At 38.8% G+C, this 18,883-nt stretch overlaps 1 protein-coding gene across 5 annotated transcripts in view; it reads left to right on the top strand.

Moving 5' to 3' along the window:
- Positions 1-18,883, top strand: part of CHCHD3 (coiled-coil-helix-coiled-coil-helix domain containing 3) — a 294,734-nt gene that overhangs the window by 223,360 nt on the left and 52,491 nt on the right. For all 5 annotated transcript variants that reach the window (XR_003118585.1, XM_025379581.1, XM_025379579.1 and 2 more), the window contains one exon: positions 18,570-18,640. Coding sequence is in view for 4 of the 5 variants with exons in the window: in XM_025379581.1 (XP_025235366.1) it covers positions 18,570-18,640 (71 nt within the window). In the remaining variant the exon portion in view is untranslated. The remainder of the gene's footprint in view (positions 1-18,569; positions 18,641-18,883) is intronic.

Below are 18,883 nucleotides of genomic sequence, written 5' to 3'. Positions count from 1 at the left end.
ATTTCCTAATAACTTGGCCTCTAGTTGGAGAGAGGGCTTCACCAGTCTAAGAGAATGCCTGTTGAAACTAAGCCTAGCACAAGGCCATTTACATCAGCTGCTGATGGATTTGGTCTGGTTACATTTGGGTCACACTGAGCAATAAGGCGACATTCAAACACAGCCTGGTTATTACAGACTTTTCTTTGCCCTGTAATTTCTATGAAGGTGTACTAGGAAAAGGAGTCATTCCAGAGCCTAATTCACATTATTCACCCCGATTCCATTTATGTTTCACATTTGTCTTTTTAATAAAAATCTTTTTCAAAAGTAAAGATCTAGTCTCTTTCTCTTGAAATGTGTTCAGATCACAGGGGTCACACAAGAACCTCTTTTGTGTAGAATGAATATGCTGTTCTTTAAAGACTTTTGCAGACCTCAACTCCCTAAATCCCCAGTATCTGCCTTTGTGGGAACTAACAGAATACATGTGCTTTGTCTCTCATGGATGGGTGCATTCTTGGTTATGGGTCTTGTTTGGAAGGACTTGGACCTACACTAGGCAGAATACACAGTAAATGAGATGGGCCTTGGAAGGAGACTTGCATCCCACATGGAAGATGTGAGAAAGTGACATCATGCCAGACTGAAAGATCATTTGATGAAATGCATTTTATTATCACCCCTTTGTGGGATCTTTCTAAGAACAATTCTCAGAAAAGCCACGTGGCAAAGATTGGCTACTAAATACCAGCAGTCTTCAGGGACAGATTTTCATGAATATTTCTAGAAGACTATCAAACGTGTTTACTGGTCCTCTATAGCTATCTTTTTCTCCCCCCCCCCCCCCCCCCCCCCTTTTTTTTTTTTTTTTTTTTTTGTTAAACAAATATGACACATTCTGGCGTATTTCAGTACCGCATGAATGAATTGCTTTTCTGCAGTTGAGGGGTAAAACTTTTAGGTAGAGTTTAATGCAGGAAAATGCTAATGAGCCACCAAATAGAAGCCGGACACAAGCAATACTGCAGGGCTCTTAGTGTACTTGGTAGCATATGAAATACACCTTAGAGACTCGGGAGTCCTGCACACTGCCTTCTAAGGGAGAGCCATTATACCTGAAAGCTAAGACTTTTCAATGTGCCTCTATTCACATGCATATTTCTCTGCCAAGTCTTTCAAAAAGGCCTTTCCTTTGAAATACAAAAAGATAAACACATCTTTGAAATAGATCGGTGATCCCTTTGCCACTTTTGAGCTTTCTGCAATGCATATCTGAGATTTTTAACCCTTAAGACCGACTTTTCTATTCACCTGCATAACTTTATGTGTGTTGTTAGCACTAGAGAAAACCGTGTCACAATTATCATTAACATCTCAGTTTGTGCTAAAATGATGAAAAGAAATTAAACTTCAGATATGTGTATCATCTGCATTGGGTCTTCTTTTTCTTGGGTATTGTGGTTTGGTTAAGAAATAAATAGAAACCCTCTATGGTCAACAAAAGGCATGACTTAGTCAAGTACTCTGTAGGGTACCATCTACTGCTGTGTGCTGAAGGAGCTCTAATATTGTAAACCTCAAGACCTGAGGCCTTCTAGCTGTGGACTTAAGGACTGATTTATTTCCGGTACTTAATACCTCATTGAACACCAGCAAATGTGTGACCTTGTTTAAACATACCATTCCTAGTAGGTAAAATAAAGATAGTGGCCCCTAATTTACTTCCTTCTTGGCTGGTTTTTATCATAAAATCAAATGATATGAACATAGGAAATAATTGATTCCTAACAATATTTGCTTTCGGACAGTCCAAGACTCCAGCTTTCCTATGCTTTCAACTCTTGCCCTGATAGAATTGTGTTCCCTTGTATAGGAGGAATCTCCAGAGCCTCCCTTCTTTCCAGAGACTTTTGAATATGAATGTTATAATACATCTTAGTAGATCATAAGCACTGGCATCACATAACTAAATTTAAAAAAAAATTCTAATTTGGGTCCTAGGACCTTACTCTGTAGGAGTTGCATTCGGTAAATACCTGAGTGAATAAAAAATGAACATTGACCCACTTAACAAATGGCAGAAGAATTTCAGAGATACCAATAATAAATAGGACTTTACCTTCATAATTTAAAATTGGTTTGTCCCCCAACCCTCTTTTAAAAATTAATCCCCACTCTCTCATCTGTATTGACCTTGTGGTTGCGTAGGTTTGTACTGTGCCTACAGTACAAACTGTACAAACGAAATGGTAGATTTTTGTTTTTACTCTTTTGTTCTAGAGGGAAAGTTGGTACAGTTTGGAAAACCATAAGAAACTGTTGCGTAACTGTCCTTATTCTTATATCTATTCACCAAGGGCTAAAAATAAAACTTAAACATTTCTTCTCTCCTTTTTTCTCTTGGGGAAAGGGGGAAAAAACAAACCAAATTCTAAGCAGCCCTATCATTCCATTATGTGAATAATCTACTACTTACTTTAGCTATTTTCTGTGGCTAAATACTTGTTTTTCATTTTTCCGTATGATAAACTCCACAGTGAACAAATTTTAAGCTACATTTTTATATACATTCATGATTATTTCACATATTTCCAGACATGAAGCCTTTGAGTCAGAGTACACTCGAAAGGCATTTGAAACATGTTGCCATAAATTGTACCAATTTATACTCTTCCTAGCAAATGATGAGGGAACCCATTTCCTCATTTGCACATTACACTTAATACATCTGTGAAATAAAAGAAAGCAAGTAAGACAGCCAGTTTGATAGGATAAAATCAAATGATTTTGCCAATCTTTGTCTTTCAAATTTTTCAAATGCGACTATCAAGGAAATGTATGTGCTAGACACCTGCAGTCTAGCCCTTCCCCGTGCTACCCCCCGATCAGGAGACTTGAAAGAATGGTATTTTCTGTTAGGTGAAATCTCAGCTTAGAATATAATACAGTTCATCCCAGACTTCGGAGAGTGCACAATGCCAGTGATAAAAGTAGATTCACAATGAGACACTGTCTTGGATGGTAATTCTATACCCCTTGCCTGCACCAATCCCAAGACTGTCTTCATCGAATATAGATGTTAAGTGTGTGCATTAAAAGAGTGAGCATCATAGTTTTTGTTTTTGTTTTTGTTTTTGTTTTTGTTTTTGTTTTTTTTGAGACGGAATATCGCTCTGTTACCTAGGCTGGAGTGCAGTGGCATGATCTCAGCTCCCTACAACCTCCGCCTCCCGGGTTCAAGTGATTCTCCAGCCTCAGCCTCCTGAGTAGCTGGGATTACAGGCGTGTGCCATCATGCCTGGCTAATTTTTGTATTTTTTGGTAGAGACGGGGTTTCGCCATATTGACCAGGATGGTCTCAAACTCCTGACCTCAGGTGATCCGTCCACCCTGGCCTCTCAGAGTGCCAGGATTACACCGTAGTTCTTAATGAGTAAATCCATCTCACTCATTTGTGTCACCTTTTATATGTCAAAAGGTGACACAGAGAACTTCCTGAGCGTAGTGATCCTTTGAGCTTAAGGATGCTTTGCCTTGCGTACACCATCAGAGCACCTCCTCATTAAGGCTTTCACTTGTCACGCTGCAGCGGTCAGTCGGAGTTGTTTCATCTTCTTACTCACTTAGAGAGGTGTGCACAGTCTGGGATACTGAGCTTGTTTGTGGCACTCGCCCTTTATGAGAGGTGCCTATTTTCTGTGGTGCTGCAAAGATATTACTTCTGAGCAAGTACATTTGATTCTGCTGGGATTACAGCTCAGCTGGTGCTGAGGAGCATAGCAAGTATCATGCCTGTGAAAGAGTTCAGAGGTTTGCTCAATCTTCAGGAAAGTTTTTCTTAAGTAGATTTTCTGAATCAGAATGAATTATTTATGTTGGCCTCTATTAGAATGTGTCTGTCTTATCTTGCTAGAGATTTGACGCAATCTTACTTTAAAAAGTCGGGTTCTAGGCAAAAGGCAAAAGTGGGAGGAAGGCAAGCTTTGTCTTGGCCTCTCCAGCCTACTCTCTCAGGATTCCTTTCTCCACGAACACTTCTTCCTCACAGGACTCCTTCTGTAGTCTATACACTTAACTTTTGTTCTGGAAAGCGTTCTTGTTCCCACCTGTTGGTTATGAGTCTCTATAAGGAAGTTAACTGATAATTAGCTGAAGGGTAATAATAACTGGATTCACTCAGTTTCTCTCTCAACCCGGATTCCAAAGAAATAATAATTCAAGGTCTTCTAATTCTTTATGAGAATCTTTAAAATTTGTTTTCTCTGTCCTATGGTTATTTCTATGATTACTATAATCGTATTTTCAGTCAGTAGGATGGACCTTACAAATTTGAGAAACACTAGGTTGGATGACAAAAATACCTCCCTCCCGTGGCGTTGACACTATAATATGGAGCTCTTGAAGACAAGAAAGACAACAAAACTGAAGCTAGTTATCTCTGTGTACTATAATTGGTTAGCTGTTTGGAGCTCTCTGTCCAATAGCCTTTGGAGGTATCTTCAGCCTTTCATTCCTAGGACCTACCTCTAGCCTGGCCCGTATTATTAGCTCTTTAGCAGTAGTGCTTCTTGAATGAATGAATTTTAGGTTGGCTTCTCTGAGGACTGGAAAAGAAGGTGGAATGGTAAGCCAATATCATCCAAATGAGCATCTGTTATAAATCCTTCAGATTATTAATATAAAATTATGAATGAATGCAGGGCTAAAGAGCATTGCTGTTAACGGAGCCAGTGTTTGCCTGCTTTGTCTGCAGTAAGGCTGATCCTTTATGGCTTTCCTCTTGGCCCACAGTTTTCAAGAGGACTCTGTGTGCGTGTGCTTACACCAGAGCTTGTAGCTGAGCAAGCACAAGAGAGTTTGTTTGTTAGATTTATAGAGTTCCTAGTCATAGGAGATGATATGAGACCAGGAGTAAAATGGAGTGCAAGCCTGAGATGTGTTGGCAATACGAATGTGACACTTTCTGTATAAAGCCATCCAGTGGACGTGCTGTTAAATGTGCATGTGGCATCACCTCGTTGAGCACTTCCCAAGGAAAACTGATGACCTGGAGAGTGACTGTGTCACATCACACAGCCCTTGAGAGAATGGGAGGTTCCTGTGCTGGTTCCATGCAGTAATTTAAGAGTTACTCTAGAGGTCTTGCAAGACATCACGGTAAATTCTTGTGATAACCCTTCTGATAACTGTGAAATTGCTTTGTCTCACCCTTGTAGAATAAACAATGAGACATACAACCATGTCAAGAGCAGAAGGGTCTCAGGTGTGTAATATAGAAGTCCAAAAGGTGAGTGTAGATGGCTGATACTGCTTTATCACAGGGAGAAGGGCTACAATAATAGAAGGATTTGAGACCTTTTATTGGCATTATTATTAAAAAGAATAATAGAAAAATTAATATCTTATATTTGGGATAAATGAGAAGTCTCAATCTAAGCATGGAAAATAGAGAAAGGATTAGAGTCACTTTCCCAGTAATATTTAGATAACTTTCATGCATGATAAGAATTTACTTAATACCTGCTGGAAATGAAGGCATATTTTTCTAATAAAAATTATACATGCCCAGGCTAAAACCTTAAATTGTTATAGAAGGCTATAAAAGAAAGAAAAGTATCTTCTCACGTCGGTGACAACTGTTCCTTGCAGAACATATCTGGATATGTGAGTGCATGTATTTTTGCTTATCATTTTGTAAAATAAACTATTCAAAGTATTTTGTACCTTTCTGTTTTCTTCTTGGACCTCTTTCCATATCAAAACTAGTAGGTTCCTTTTATTCCTAAAAGGGTCAGAATAAACTTTTACAAGTAGAGAGATGAAGCTTGAATTGTCTGACACAAATAGCTAGAAAAATTTAAAAGAAATTAAATCACAACTAACTTAAGAACTGAATATGAAGGTAGATACTTCAGAGAAATATAGGACTTTAGAGACTCATTACAAAAACCACTTCCTACAAATAAAAACATTCCACATAGTGATCCAGTAGCACTGTAATTGTTTACTAATTATTTATGTGATTTTTAAATTTATGTCTGGCTCCTTCATGATACCGTAAGTTTCATAAAAGCAGGGCCATTTATCTGTTTGCTCACCATTATATTCCAAATTCTTGGCCCCGTGTCTGGCACAGACCTTTAGTATTAAAAGAATTTAAAAAGTGACAAATAAAAGGAAACTTAGAATGCCAAATGAGTTTTTGGTGCAGTTGTTTATTTTAATTGCCCAGATGAAGAAACTGAGGCATGAGATAATGTAACTAAGGTTATCCTTGTGTAGTGGCAGGGCTGTCAGTGAATCTAGGATTCCTATTCTAATTAGAAAACCAAATCAAAAAAAAAAAAAAAAAAACCTGAGACTCTAATTAGTGAAGTTTCTAAAGCTCCTGGAATAAAACTAGAAATGCCAGAAGAAGCTCTGAATAGCTCTGTTTCTTTATATGAGATATAGTAAAGATGGAAAGAAAGGGTAATTATAAAAACAGTTTATTAATTTTGCCAAGGCACCCAGGAGACAATGGGGTTTTCATGAAGTGTGACTTCTCAGAGATGGTAAGATTTGATGCGAGAGTTAAACATGGCTTTGACATTTTTTAATTCTTCCTGTTCTTTGTTGGAAAAGGAGAGAGGCAGAAGGAAATGGAGATTCCTGACAAGTGAAGCATTACTGCAAAGGAGAAAGATGCTTCTAGTGTGTCATTGCATTTGACTTTATTGAAGTTATTCATGAGGTGTACAAAAAGCAAACATCTTAGGGCTTACAGAGGTCTATTCCTGATTACGTTCACCCTGTCTATCATAAAAATAGAATGACTGACATTAGAAGTAGATTTTTCTCTTGTTTAATAAAAGGCTGGCATGGTGGCTTCAGTGTCATAAGAGCCTCAGGCACCTATTGTTCCACTGCAGCACCCTAACACAGGCCTTTGCTCTTTAAGGTCCGCTTATGTCCCAAGATGGCTGCTGGAGCTCTGGCCATCACATCAACATAGCAGGCTGGGAAAAGGCTGAAAAGATCCCCTGTCAGCTTAGATCAGCTCCCTTTAAGTAGCCTACTGGGAAGTCCCATATAACACTTCTGCTTACAGCTCAGCCTCACTGGCGGCAAACTTGGAATATTAGTTTTGTTTACCATATATCTAGCTTAAAACTAGGGTTATCTAAGGAGGAAGGAGAGATTTTAAGATAAACTACTGAGAGTCTTGTTTCCATAGGGAATCTTAATTTGTCTTGACTGTGGAATGTAATAGGATTTTTGATTCGTTAGAAACTGCTAACTTGGTTATTATTGATTACTGGTGACATGGATTTGAAAAAATAGGGCTGAGACAAATTATGATTCACTTATCCATATACACAAATGATTATTAGCAGAAATTTAGGGATACGCAGGATAAATAACTAGGTTTTCAAGTTCAATGCTTACATAAAACAAATAGCAATGCTGAGTGTTAGATACATGGAGATGCAGTTTGAATTCATCACTTGATGATTGTTCTTCAGGTTCATGTATAGTTGCATAGGTAAATGAATGGAAATCCATGCTCTTTGGATTACCTAGGGAGTCAAGGTTGCTGGCAGGAATGGTATTGTGATGGACAACCTCTGCCTTCCACAAGGAGAAACCAGGCCCTATGCCAAGTACTGAACTTACATAGTCCCATTGATACAGTCATCCTGAAAGATAAAGTCCTCATTTTAGATGTTAAAAAGCGCGACTCAGTTTAAATAACCCAAACCATTCCTTAGTGTACCTTTCAGAAACAGAATACTGGATCTGATATGCTGTGAATCTGAACCGATGTTGGCAATTTGCAAACTATTTAAATTAGCTTTGATTTTTCTGTCTAAGGACAGCATTCTCCTGGGGGTGTTGAGTAAAGACGGAGGGTAGGGGATAAAAGGAGAGAGTTCAGGGAAGTGGACTCAAGGCCATAGGTTTAAGAAGTTTCAGTAATAAAATATTAAGGTTCCAGCTACTCTGTTAGAGGGCTGCTTTTCTTAAACCAAGAATTTCAAATTCCTTCTGCTTTTCTGCCCACCTATAACCGACTTCAGAGTATAGACAAAAGAAAGGCAAAATTCAAACCAGTCATTAGGCTTTCTGATAGAATAAACATTAAAACTTCTAGATAAACTAAATTTGGACTGTTACTGATTAAAAAAAAAAAAAAAAACCATAGCTTTTAAAGTTCTGGTAAAAAATGTAGTTCCATTGCAAAGTCAATCTCTTGATTCTGTGTAACTCTGTAAAAATAAAGAATGGTTGACAAGTCATGAACTCCTTCTGAACGCCTGATGCCACTGAGTAAATAACTGTTTGAGAGCTTCTGTGCCTGGAATTGTATCTGCGCAGCAATTAATGCAGCATTAAATTGGGTCCCCAAGTGCTTAACTCTCACCTTTGAAAAAACATACTTGCCTACATCTAGCTGATTCTATATCATAGTTCCTGGGCGAGGATTATAACCAAAAGTATGATTAGGACTTTTGAATCTGGCTACTCAACAATGAGAACTGCTCTTATTTGACATTGGTGTTTGTGCACCCTGGACCTTTGTTGGAATTAGCTGTTGGAATTGGAAGTGTCACCTAGAGTGACACTTGTGTTTGCATGTGTTGTAGGAGGAAGAAGAGGCCTACAGTTGTTAGCAGTAACTATAGACCAGTTTAGACACAGGACAGTCTCACCTTCAGCCAGTGTGGTGTTGTACCTTGAAGGTACAGAACCACACTTGTTCCTGCCACCATTGTCTCAGTGCTGAGGATCTGTGGAGTTGCCACCATCCTTGAATGGACAGGCAGTCATCTTGTTGTTCTTTTCTGGGAAATAGTGTCAGGCCACCAGAATTTAAATTGTACCTCAGCCCTCATGTGTTCCATAGTCATGCCCTAATCTCCATATGAAGCATTCTGTAATAGAACTGACAAGAGCCAGTTACATTTTTCTTATGACCTCTTTGATTTGTTCTTTTCGTACATGCGACGGGTATGATCATACTAGTTATAATAAAACAGAAGATTCAGAATCTGAGAAAATATTTCACGTATACTATATGTGTATGTGCATGTTTTCTTTTGATCAAATTTAGAACTTGAAAACAGATACTTTTCAAATCTAGCAATAATGTGTATCTGTGCGTGTGCATTTTAATATATCCTTTTAAAAGTGAGACTTTCTGAAAATGGAAAATGGCAGTGTATCGCACGTTCAAAATCCTGGGCCACGGCCAGCCCAAAGAAACTCGGGAATGATGCCCACTCTTGTTGATTCCCATTTCCTTCCTTACGGTCTAGAAACTTTGTTCTTGGGGATGAAGATACCAGATGGGTAAATCCTTCCCATCCCCCAAATTAGTTTAAGGGATATTGGAAAGAAATATTGGAATACTTGTATCTAAAATCAACCAGTTTGTTTTGTACTTGATTTTGTACTGTCAGCTCAGCTCTCTGTGGCAGGTACAATAAATTCGCTCAGTAAACACCCATTCCAAATTCTTTCTTCTTCTTTACCCTAGAAGTGAGAAAACAAAAATAATCAATTTCCTAGCCTCCTTTGTAGCTGGGATTCTCAGCCTCCTTTGCATGATATAATTGTAGCCGAAGGGATGGAAGTGCAAATCTCTGGACCTCCCCCTTCCTCCACCCTGAGGGCATGGGCATAATAACTGCAGGTGTAGTAGTACCTTGAACCATGAGGACAGAAGTCAACTGCTCAGGGTGGCTACAAGGGAAGACAGAAGAGTGGGGCCTAGTTATTTGTTGATACACTTGGATAGTTATATCAGCCGTGAGTTTCCCATCCAGATTTCTTATTACACAAGAAAAATAAACCCCTTACTTGTTTAAGCTACTGTTTGGAGCTTCAACTGTTACTGTACTATTATTGTAATTGAACACATCTTAAGTGATACACATTTCCTTTTTGTGGTAGCATTGCAGGCTGAAGTGTTTGTCAATTTGTAGTGGATATAATAAAGGTAGTATTTATTTTCATCCTCATTATAACATCATTTACTTTAGACTTGTCTCTGTCCCATCCTGTTTTAAATATGAGCAACAGTTGAAATGCTGTTTAGAATTGCAGGTGTCAGTCTTAACATTATTTCTGTGAGTTTGTGTGTCATGTACTTTGCTGAGTGCTCTAGGTATAACAATGAATAGGACAAGATACCTACCCCTAGGGAGCTTGGAGTAGGTGGGGACCACCCAGAAATACATGTTGTTGGTACACTGTGGTAAGTTATAAAAGTCTCTTCTTGGTAAGAACACAGAGAAAGAGCATAATCAGTTAGCTTTTACTGTATAATGAACCGCCACAAACTTAGTGGCTTAAAACAGCTACCATTTTATTCACATCCTGATTCTGCAGGTTACCAATTTGGACTGGTATCAACTGGGCTCACTCCTGCTGAGTTGGCTGAGGTTTGGCTGCTCTAGGCTGTCCTCACCTTAGATAGCGTGTAGTCTCTCTTCCGCTGGCAGGCTAGCCTGGGGTGATTGACATGGCACTGTTCAGGGTTGCAAGAGAGAGGCCCAGGTTGGAAACTGGCACACCATCACTGTTGTCATATTCTGGTGCCCAGAGCAAGACACAAACACAGCCCAGACTGAAGGGGTGGTGAAGTAAACTCCACACGCTCATGATGAAAGAAGCTGTGAAGTCATGTTGCTGGGGGCACGGATATAGGAAAGAGTAAAGCATGGTGGCCATTTTTGCAATCTACCACCGGGTTCTGAGAGAACAGGGGAGGGTATAGCAACAATTTTCTTAAATGATTTCATCTCAGATTTTTAAAATTCAAGATAATAGCATGCCCTTCTTTATTAGTACTGAATAAAAGGTGATACCATCAATCTTCATCAGTTTTGGAATCATCTTTCAGTATTGCCAATTACCTGTTGAACATCAGTTTAAAAAATAACCTATAAGAAAATACCACTTTGAGAAAAGAAAAGTTGCATGCCAGAAAGTGCAGGATTGACATGTGGTTGGACTTTTCTTTAATCTGGCATTTCTTATGGACCACTTTAGGAGATTCTGTTTCCTCAGGATGCTCCGTGAGCAAATCAGTTTGAGAATCATGAACAGTAGTTCTCATCCTAGAGATTCACACTGCAGAGTAAAAATCAAGGCCTTGGGAAGTCTTGGCATTGAAGTACTTTCGCTGTTTAATGTAGTTAACTGGATTTCATTAGTGATAAGGTCAAATGTTATTGGTTTGATTTTTATTTGGGCTGGTTAGTTAATGCCATAGCTATTAACGCTCCTGACACTGGCCCACTATTGTCTTCATATTTCCCATCCATCTTGAGGAACAGAAAAACAGAACAGGTAAGCAATATGAGCAACATTCACCAATGTCTGGTTAATGGAAGAAAAGGCTTTTGTTTTAAAGATTTAAATTTTTATTAAAATGGCTTTTTTAAAAAACCACCCCACCCATACTATACAGTTTTTTTTTCCCCTGTTCAAATAATTTTTTTTTTTTTTTTTTTTTTTTTTTTTTTCTTTTTTTTTTGAGACGGAGTCTTGCTCTGTCGCCCAGGCTGGAGTGCTGTGGCCGGATCTCAGCTCACTGCAAGCTCCGCCTCCCGGGTTCCCGCCATTCTCCTGCCTCAGCCTCCCGAGTAGCTGGGACTACAGGCGCCCGCCACCTCGCCCGGCTAGTTTTTTGTATTTTTTAGTAGAAACGGGGTTTCACCGTGTTAGCCAGGATGGTCTCGATCTCCTGACCTCGTGATCCACCCGTCTCGGCCTCCCAAAGTGCTGGGATTACAGGCTTGAGCCACCGCGCCCGGCCAAAATAATTTTTAATAATAGTTCCCATTCCTAAGTCCCTGGTGCTACAAAGAGTTTTACATATATTACCTTATTTAATCCCCAGAGTATCCTATTAGGTAATCATTATTACACTATTCCTGTTTTACAGAGGACAAGTAACTGTTGAGGTTAAGTAACTTACTCAGTTTCACAAGCGTAGGGCCATGATTTGGCCATCTGGCTCCAAAGTCCGTGTTCTTAACCACCGTGCTGTACTGCTAAGAAACGCCCACCTAAGTGCAGAGTTCTGTGGACAACATATACATATGTTTTACAGGAATCATATTAAAAAGTATGTACAATGGAGCCTTCAGTCTCCCCACACAGTTTGTTGCCTGTGTTTTCAGTAATTGATCCATGGTGCCTTAGATTGGAATGTGTTTTAATACAGAAAATCAAAATACCTATTGTTTCCAGTGATGCCTTGTCTATTAAAATAGGTGACAGAAATATCTTCCAAATATAGAGAATTATATTGTTGTTTTAGATACAGTTTACCTCCTAGGAGCTTACTTGGCTTATCTTTGACAAGGATGTGCAAGTCTTTATCAGTGCTAAGACATCTAAGAGGTACTGTCATTCTGCTTTAAATTTATGAGATCTACCTTCTCAAAGAGTCTTGGTGGAAAACATGTTTTATGCTTATATCAAACAATAAGCCTTTCTTATTGAAAGAAATTACTAAAGCACACCTTTGATATTTGAATTAAATCACATTTACCTGCCACAAATTTATATTAACAGTACCATTGGACAAATCATATCAAGTATTTTTTTTTTCTGTTTGTAGGGCCGGACAATATGCAGAGTGAATATGAATGAAGATATTTTTTATTTTAGGCTGTAAAGGACCTTATAGGCACAGAAGTGATATGTTGTTACACACAAAAAAGTGATTATTCATTAGAGACCACCTTGTAAGGTCATGGACATCTTTCTTTCTCCACTTTTTTTTTTTTTTTTTTTGAGACAGGTCTTGCTCTGTCGCCAAGGCTGGAGTGCAGTGGCACAGTCTTGGCTCATTGCAACCTCTGCCTCCTGGGTTCAAGCGATTCTCATACGTCAGCCAGCTGAGTAGCAGGGATTACAGGTACCCGTCACCACACCTGGCTAATTTTTGTATTTTTAGTAGGGATGAGGTCTCACCATGTTATCCAGGCTGGTCTTGAATTCCTGGCCTCAAGTGATCCGCCCACCTTAGCTTCCCAAGGTGTCGGAATTACAGGTGTGAGCCACTGCACCTGGCCCACTTGTTCTTTTTAGTTCTCTTTTTAAGGTCATCTTAACAGGATTTCTTCCCCACTCCATGTACTATGAGTAATTCTCTTAACAAATTTGGGAGGGAATGTACACATCTTCTTTGGAAATAGGAATGTGATTGTTCCTTACTTGAGCACAGATCATACAGGTCTTACAATTCAGCTATTAGTAAATGATCAGACAAATTGATATATAGCCTACTACAAACTGTAGGGTTAACCAAAGAAAACAGTTATAATGATGACATTAAAGTAACAGTCATCTATAAATAATAAACAAGATAGCAGCATGTGCAACCTGTTACCATCTCAAGACAACAGAGATAACAAAAGCAACCTTTCTGAAAATAGTTGTGCTCCTACCTCTCAGTACCCATTCAGGGTAGGAACATTGTGGTGTTGCTAGGCAATGTCTGAAGACAGAGTTCTTGGAGCAGTTTGGGGTCCACCAGTGATCTGCCAGCGACATTGGCAGAATCACTAATTTGGAATACCTTTGTAAAGATTATAGCTATATTTAATTATGAAAAGTGGTTATTTGCCATCATTCTTCTAAACACTGATTTTTTTCACTTTGAATGGCAAGCTAAATACTATGTTATTCTCACATTGTTCTAGAAACCCCGTAGTTTACAAATTTAGTGTGTGTGCTCAGAATCACCCAAGCTGCTTGTAAAAAATGCAGCTTCCTGGCCCCATCCCCAGAGATTCAGGATGTGGCCCAAGACTCTACAGTTTAATAAGCTCCGTAAGTGACTCTGAAGCAGGTGGTCCATAGACCTTGAACCAAGGGCTCACAACAAAAATTAGCTGGGTGTAGTGGACGTGCCCCTGTGATCCCAGGTACTCGAGAGGCTGAGGCAGGAGAATCACTTGAACCTGGGAGGTGGAGGTTGCAGTGAGCCGAGACTGTGCCACTGGACCCCAGCCTGGGCGAAAGAGTAAGATTCCATCTCAAAAAAAAAAAAAAAGAAAGAAAGAAAGAAAGAAAGAAATTATTGCACCATCAGAACACTACAGTAATCATTGCTGCAAACAGGACTCACCAGTGGATACCAAAAGGTGATGGACAAAACTTTGAGAAGAAACAGAACATTTGCATAGCCTCGAAGTATCTCCTGCAAGATATCAATTACAGGAAGGAAAAATGGTAGCTTTGTTGTGGAGAATCCCCACAGACACCACTTTAATCAGGTAATCAAGGTCAACATCAATAAAAATATCTGTTGCCATAAAGTAGCCCCTGAAATCAGGCAGGAGAAGGCCATATTGCTTCTGTAGAATTCTTCCCAGTAGTGCATAAACTCTAACCATGAGAAAACGCCAGATGAGCCCAAATCACGAGCCATTCTACAAAATATCTCACCAGTATTCTTCAGAAGTGTCAAGGTCATAACAGACAAGGAAGACTGAGAAACTGTCACAGATGAGAGGGGTCTAAGGAGCCATGGCAATTAATACAACATGAGATCCAAGATTAGGTCCTGAAACAGAAAAGGAACATTAGTGGGAAAACTGGAAATAGCTGAATTAAGTCTGTAATTCAGTTACTACTATTGTAATATTGTTAAATCATTACTTTTGATAATTGTATCATAATTATCTAAGATGTGGACATAAGGGGAAGCTAGGTGAAGGATATATGGGACTCTTTTGCCTATTTTCTGTAACTTTAAATTTTTTTCACAAAAATGAAGACAGTATATTTGCTTAGTATTGTGTATACCCTGCAACGGTTTAGTATTCAAGAATATGTAAAATCCCCACTTAGCCAACATCTTCAGGACGTACCCACCCTGCCCAATATACTTTTATATTCTAGCCAAATGAAATCTTGTATTGTTAGCCCCTTTGGAGGGAAGTAGGAGTAATACAATTTTTGTCTGTATTATAAAATATTTAATTTTTTTTTTTTTCTCGAGATGGAGTCTTGATCTGTCACCCAGGCTGGAATGCAATGGCGTGATATCAGCTCACTGCAACCTCCACCTCCTGGGTTCAAGTGATTCGCCTGCCTCAGCTTCCTGAGTAGCTGGGATTACAGGCACGAGACACCACTCCTGGCTAATTTTTTGTATTTTTAGTAGAGATGGGGTGTCACCATGTTGGCCAGGCTGGTCTTGAACTCCTGACCTCGTGATATGCCCGCCTCAGCCTCCCAAAGTGCTGGGATTACAGGCATGAGCCACCATGCCCGGCCTATAAAATATTTTAAGGCAATGTAACAACTAGCTGCATGCCCACACCTCATTTTTAAAAACACAGCAACCCAGCATAGCCCGTGTTCCCATACTTTGTGGCATCCAGCTCCTTTTGTGCACTTCCACCACACCACATGACTGCTGCCACTCAGAGATCATCAGTGGAACTTGGTGTTTACTCTTCTTGTTCATTATTTTTCGCTTTTCAAATCTTAGCATAAGGTGCATCCTACCGATCAGATCTACCACTTTTTTGCTCTGCATGTTTGTCTAATTCATTCCTTTACTCTGTAGATTTTTGCTGTACAAATACCCAGTATTTATCCATTCTCTCACTGGAAAACAATGAGTGTTTTTTGTTGGGTTGGTTGTTTTTTTGTGTGTGCTTTTTTTGTTTTTTTGTTTTGTTTTGTTTTTTTGAATAGGTTCTGTTCATTTGTAAAAGTGTCTTCTGAAGCCAAAGGAGATCTGTACTCTTTCTGAACTGCAGTAACACTTATCTATGACTTCTAACTCGGCATTTGTGACTTTCCATGATAATAATTGTTCTTTTCTCCCATGTTAGCTGGAAAGTTTCTTGAGGGTCTGATTCCCAAAGATAGATGTTATTAGCATAATAAGAATTTAATTTTCTTTCACGAATAAGCAAATACTTAATAAATTAAACACTGTCTACACATAGGTCTTGAGAATACTTGTGTTTATTCCCTTGGTTGTTACATGATATTACCTCTTGGGGACTTTTCTTTGTTGGAAGGATTTTATGCAATGTGGGAAACTGGTCACTGAGGTGGAAGTATGGAGCATAAATAAAGCCTAAAGCTTTAATTTGAGAATTATGTGCTAAGTTTTCAAGCAACACAGGTACTGGGTTGTGCGTGCACGCGCGCGTGTGTGTGTATGTGTGTGTTTTAACATCCTATAGGAAAGTTGACAAAATTAGTAATAATTTTACCTGCATTTGTCATGGCAAAGCAGAGAGGAACTGACTAATTTGTATTATGGCTTTTGTGCACATTCTTAATAAAATGTGTAATATTTACCATTTAGAATTTTTACCATTTAGAATCTATACCTAGAATGGAATTACCCTAATTATTTTCCTCCAAAATTATTTCATTCAGATGTTGATGTTACTCTGTGAAAACATTTAACAGATTTCACAGCTCTCTTGCCTATCTTATTTGATTTCTTCAACAGCTTTGGCAGAAATAAGCAGAGCTAATATTATCATCCATACTCGACGGGTTACACTGGAAGGGAAGCTGGGGGAGATTAAAGACTCCCTCAGGGTCACAGAACAGAACCAGAAACCAGATCTTTCAACTTAGTCCTGTCTCTGTCCAGATATTACAGTTCCAGTGCTTAAAGTAAGCGAAAGTATTAATTAAGATATTGCTTAGCCAGCATTTTAATAGATAGTTCAGTAACATAATACCCACTCAACATTTCGTTAGAGTAATTTGGGAGTTTCTCATCTTTAGTGAGAGTAACTATTGTTAGTGATTAGTAACTGCCTTTTTGCTACATTCTTTGATAGAAGAGTTCAAAGGAAAGATTACGCCGAACATTGCAAAAGCGTGTGTTGTGACTGGTGTGTATTTTAAAGGGAAGAAAATCTTACAAGTGAAACAGATAGGAAGGTGTGACATAATGTTAAGTATCTGAGATGACAAATGGTTTTTTGATAGCTTGAGACCTACAGAGGAATTAAAACCTCTCGGCATATAGACAAGTGCAGTTGATCACTCAAATTGCAATTTTATAAAATGCAGCAGCAGTACACTTAGAATATTGTCTTCGTGTCAGAAATGCACCTTTGTGCTTGAAAATGATAAAAAATTACAATCGATCCTTACAACTGTTCTGTTCATCTTTATTGATCAGGTGCAAGAAAGATAAATCGTAGCCCAAATAAGATTATAGTAAATGTTAGCATCGTAGGGGACTATAGGTTGATAGAAAGCCATTCATCATCTCAAATGGTGACCTGTCCATGGCTCTAGCCACCCTGAGTCTGCTGTCTAATCACATACCTATTGATTTTATCTACATCCAAGAATCCTGGATGTGACTGTCATTGGACAACCTAGATTGTTAAATGCAAAGGGGTCGCTGGTGTGAAGAGGATTTCACTTTCATTTTTTCACCAACCAACAATGATTTATTAAAAAATAAATGATCCCAAGCCATGCATGTGAAACCTGAGTGATTAGAGAATGAAAGGTACACAATAGACCACTGTATTGTGGTGGTGTTTTTGTTGTTGTTTTTTAATGTAGTGCATTTTGCAGGATATTTCATTGAGTCTCAGGGCTCATGGGGTCATTTAGGCCACCTCCTGCAATAAGACCAGTTTCAGTGTAGCTAGTCAGAATGGATAAATTTTGCTGCCCTAGGAAAGGCATTACTTTGCCACTGCATCTTGGTTTATGTTGTGTATATGTCCATTCATGTTAATAGTGGAAACATTTTTTGTTATTAAAATTATCTCAATCTGCCCCCTTGTTCCTACTGATTAGTTATAAATGTTGCTGTTCTTGTGGTCATATGGAAATGATAGAACAACTTAAACTCCATAAAGAAAACTTTTTTTTTTTTCTTTTTTTGAGACGGAGTTTTGCTCTTGTTGCCCAGACTGGAGTGCAATGGCTCCATCTCTGCTCATCGCATCCTCCACCTCCCGGGTTCAAGTGATTCTCCTGCCTCAACCTCCTGATTAGCTGGAATTACAGGCATGCGCCACCGGTTTCTCCATATTGGTCAGGCTGGTCTCGAACTCCTGACCTCAGGTGATCCGCCCAACTCGGCTTACCAGAGTGCTGGGATTAGAGGTGTGAGCCATACATACCATCTTGATGACAAAAATATTGTGTAGAAAGAAATGATCTTTAATATCCTAGTAGGAACACCAGTGGAATAATAGGCAAATACGAATATGTGTGAATTTCAGTTTTTGATCTCAGGCATCCTTTGATCTTACAAGGGTAGATTCCAAATAATGGCGATCTAAAGAATCTTTCCAGAATGTTAGAAATTTTCTCCAGAGGATCAAATGATAAGGAATCGTAACTGTGAAAGTTTACTCTGTAATTATAATTGGCATGTACCAACAACTCTACTGTTATTTAAACAAGTAGCTTTCCATGTGTTTTATAATTATCTATGCCACCTTTACAAGAAAGCCTTCTACTGCTTGAGTGGCTGAAACAAGGTTTTATGTATTTTTTGAAGTTGTAAATCTTCCACACGTTTTGTCATCTTGGATAGTGAAACCTTTGCTATCAATCTTTGTCCACAGAGCTCGGAGTTCTACAAAGTCACCACTGAACAGTATCAGAAAGCTGCTGAAGAGGTGGAAGCAAAGTTCAAGTAAGTTTTTAATGGTATTGTAATTATTTACTGTTCTTAACAAGATGAAAGCACAATTTTAGTGCTTTTTACACAGGACATAGTTTGTTATATGGCACTCTAGAATACTTGGAAGAGTTTGGGGGTGGTTGACAGGGGGTCATGTTATCTGCTAAACTGGAATTCAGATGCCAAGAAAAAGGCATTTGATGAAAGCTTGCTGCAAATCAATGTATTTTATGAACTAGGGGGAAATCGAAATTA

Source organism: Theropithecus gelada, chromosome 3, assembly GCF_003255815.1.
Source record: "Theropithecus gelada isolate Dixy chromosome 3, Tgel_1.0, whole genome shotgun sequence".
NCBI lineage: Eukaryota > Metazoa > Chordata > Mammalia > Primates > Cercopithecidae > Theropithecus > Theropithecus gelada.
This window is presented reverse-complemented; position numbering and strand designations above follow the sequence as displayed.